Genomic DNA, 3,061 nt, shown 5'->3' on the forward strand with positions numbered 1-3,061 from the left:
ATTACTTTTAGTTTAGTTTTTATTAGTTGTAGTGTAGTTTTTATTAGTTGTAGTTTAGTTTTTATTAGTTGTAGTTTAGTTTTTATTAGTTGTAGTTTAGTTTTTATTAGTTGTAGTTGTTTTGTAATGGGGTATTTGTTGGGTCCAGATTCAATAAGGTCACAATAAATGTTTCCTTTATTTCCTTTGTCTGATCCATCTCAGCCCCAATAAGTTTATTAAGTCATAAAACCAGATAGATGAAATAGATTTCATATCAACCAAAAAGGTTTATGTATGAAAAAAGTTGACAAAGACCAAAACGAAGGACATTTTCACTATAATTTTAATTTGTTTTGTAACCAGTTTCAGTTAGTTATTGTCTTTTTAAAAACTCATTTTTATTTCAGTCAACAAAAATGTTTTTTCAATTCTAGTTTTCATTATTTCGTTAGTTTTCGTTAACTATATTAACCATGGAGCCGTCACAGTCTAGGTAATTAATGGAAACCTTTACGCCACTACGTCAAGTAGTGGGAATGTTGCTAATATCATGATGTGCATTAAAAAAATATGTTGATATAATTGTAATAATTATAATAACAATACATTTTATTTGTAATGCACTTTACATTACAGGAAATCTCAAAGTGCTACAGGTTAAAAGCATAACAGTCTAATTATAAAAAGGGAACGCTACAATGTAGCACCCCTATTATATCGAGATTTGTGCCTAATATTTTGCCCTCTTTGTTTGTCTCCAGATGCTGAAGGAGCGTCTGTGTTTCGACCCGGAGTTCTGGAACCTTCTGACCATCAGGACTCACTGTTTGGAGCTGATGAGTGACAAGGTGATGAAGGCTGCTGTCCTCAGTGAGATGGAGGAAGAGGAGGAGCTGTTGATCAGCAAGTGTGTCAACGACTCGTGCACGCAAGGATTTACCTACTGCCGGTGTTCTGAAACCGCGTTCATGACCCGGGACCTCCCCGAGGAGACGCCGCCGGCCGCCGTGGAGACGGAAACGGTGCTCGGCCCGTCCAACAACGACGTCCTGAAGAGGAGGAGGTGGAGGAAGAGCCTGAGGAGGAGGAACCAATCGGTGTCCGACGAAGAGGCCGACCTCGGGGACGACGATCCAGAGTTCAAGTACAATCTGAAAACCGCCTCGTTGGGCAACAAGCCCGTTTACTCACTACGACGGAACCACACGAACAAAGAGAACTCTGCTTCTGTAAAAGCCCCGCTGAACCGCAAGAGAGAGTACCTGTCCAGGTGTGTGAAGAGCCAGATCTTAAAAAGGAAAGGCAGGAAGAAGAGGTGGCTGCAGGGTCTCCCCAGGCTGGAGCCGCTGCAGACGGACCAGGAGAAGAAGAAGAAGGCCGGAGTTAAAGACATGAAGGTGAAAGTCAACGGGAAGAAACGAGGACGGAAGCCGTTCTCCAAGCTGGAGCTCTCCTTCCCCGACAACGAAGTGTCCGTCACACAGGAGGAGGAGTCTGGTTTTTCTGGTTTTGAGGACGTTAGCGAGCCAGAAGAGAAGGAGCCCGACATGCCTCACCTGGAGAACGAGCTGGAGCAGACACGGGACCAGACGGAGAACCGGTTCGAGCAGATGGATCATCTGGAGAAGGAGAGTGAGCTGGAGAAACACCCTGACTTGGTCTCTAGTGGCGGTTTGGAGAAGGAACCTGAAGCAGAAACATTAAGTCCTCCAGCTGCTGTGGAAGCTGATCCAGAGCTGGATGGTCAGCCGTTAGAGTTACTGGACTGTCCAGTAGAAGTCTTTCACTCTTACTCCCTTAAATCCAAAACGCCGGACTCGGAGAAACCAGAACCTGCAGAGTCCTGGTCAGTAGATGAAGAGGTGAACGGAGACACGGAGCTGGATCTGCAGCCAGCAGAGAGATCAGAAGAGTCCAGCACTGAGGTCAGTGGGATTTAATAACCAGCTTCATAATCACTGGAATGTGTTACGAATTAATTACATTTTCTTTTCTTTCTGGTTGGATGAAGCATTAGAAGCATTTGCACAGAATTAACTATACTGTGTTTACAACCAGTTTTGTGAAAACAGTTATTTTGGAGGGAATAATTTGCATTAACTGCATAGGAGGCCTAATTCTTGTGTTGTTTTTTTTTTGTCATTTTACGTCCTTTTTTAGTAATTTTATGCATTTCCTTGGTATTTTGTGTCCCTTTTTGGTAATTTTATGTCTTTTTTTGTCATTTTTGTGTCTCTTTTGGTCATTTTGTGTCTTTTTGGTAATTTTATGCATTTCCTTTGTATTTTGTGTCACTTTTGGTCATTTTATGTCTTTTTTTGTCATTTTTGTGTCTCTTTTTGGTCATTTTGTGTCTTTTTTATAATGTCTTTTTGGTAATTTTATGCATTTCCTTGGTATTTTGTGCCCCTTTTGGTAATTTTATGTATTTTTTTGTCATTTTTGTGTCTCTTTTTGGTCATTTTGTGTCTTTTTTATAATGTTTTTTTGGTAATTTTATGCATTTCCTTGGTATTTTGTGTCCCTTTTTGGTAATTTTATGTCTTTTTTTGTCATTTTTGTGTCTCTTTTTGGTCATTTTGTGTCTTTTTGGTAATTTTATGCATTTCCTTTGTATTTTGTGTCACTTTTGGTCATTTTATGTCTTTTTTTGTCATTTTTGTGTCTCTTTTTGGTCATTTTGTGTCTTTTTTATAATGTCTTTTTGGTAATTTTATGCATTTCCTTGTATTTTGTGCCCCTTTTGGTAATTTTATGTATTTTTTTGTCATTTTTGTGTCTCTTTTTGGTCATTTTGTGTCTTTTTTATAATGTTTTTTTGGTAATTTTATGCATTTCCTTGGTATTTTGTGTCACTTTTGTCATTTTATGTCTTTTTTTGTCATTTTTGTGTCTCTTTTTGGTCATTTTATGTCTTTTTTTGTCATTTTTGTGTCTCTTTTTGGTCATTTTGTGTCTTTTTTATAATGTCTTTTTGGTCATTTTATGCATTTCCTTGGTATTTTGTGTCACTTTTAGTCATATTATGTCTTGTGTGTGTAATTAATGTGTTACACATTAATTACATTTTCTTTTCTTG

General features: G+C 38.4%; 2 protein-coding genes across 2 annotated transcripts in view; both read left to right on the forward strand.

The window, feature by feature from the left end:
• The window catches only part of zgc:152951 (uncharacterized protein LOC569013 homolog), a 113,922-nt gene that overhangs the window by 48,074 nt on the left and 62,787 nt on the right, over positions 1-3,061 (forward strand). The window lies entirely within an intron of this gene.
• The window catches only part of LOC131978555 (zinc finger protein 654-like), a 28,594-nt gene that overhangs the window by 18,680 nt on the left and 6,853 nt on the right, over positions 1-3,061 (forward strand). The window contains exon 9 of the mRNA XM_059342238.1: positions 744-1,907. Within this exon, the coding sequence (XP_059198221.1) occupies positions 744-1,907 (1,164 nt within the window). The remainder of the gene's footprint in view (positions 1-743; positions 1,908-3,061) is intronic.

Source organism: Centropristis striata, chromosome 10, assembly GCF_030273125.1.
Source record: "Centropristis striata isolate RG_2023a ecotype Rhode Island chromosome 10, C.striata_1.0, whole genome shotgun sequence".
NCBI lineage: Eukaryota > Metazoa > Chordata > Actinopteri > Perciformes > Serranidae > Centropristis > Centropristis striata.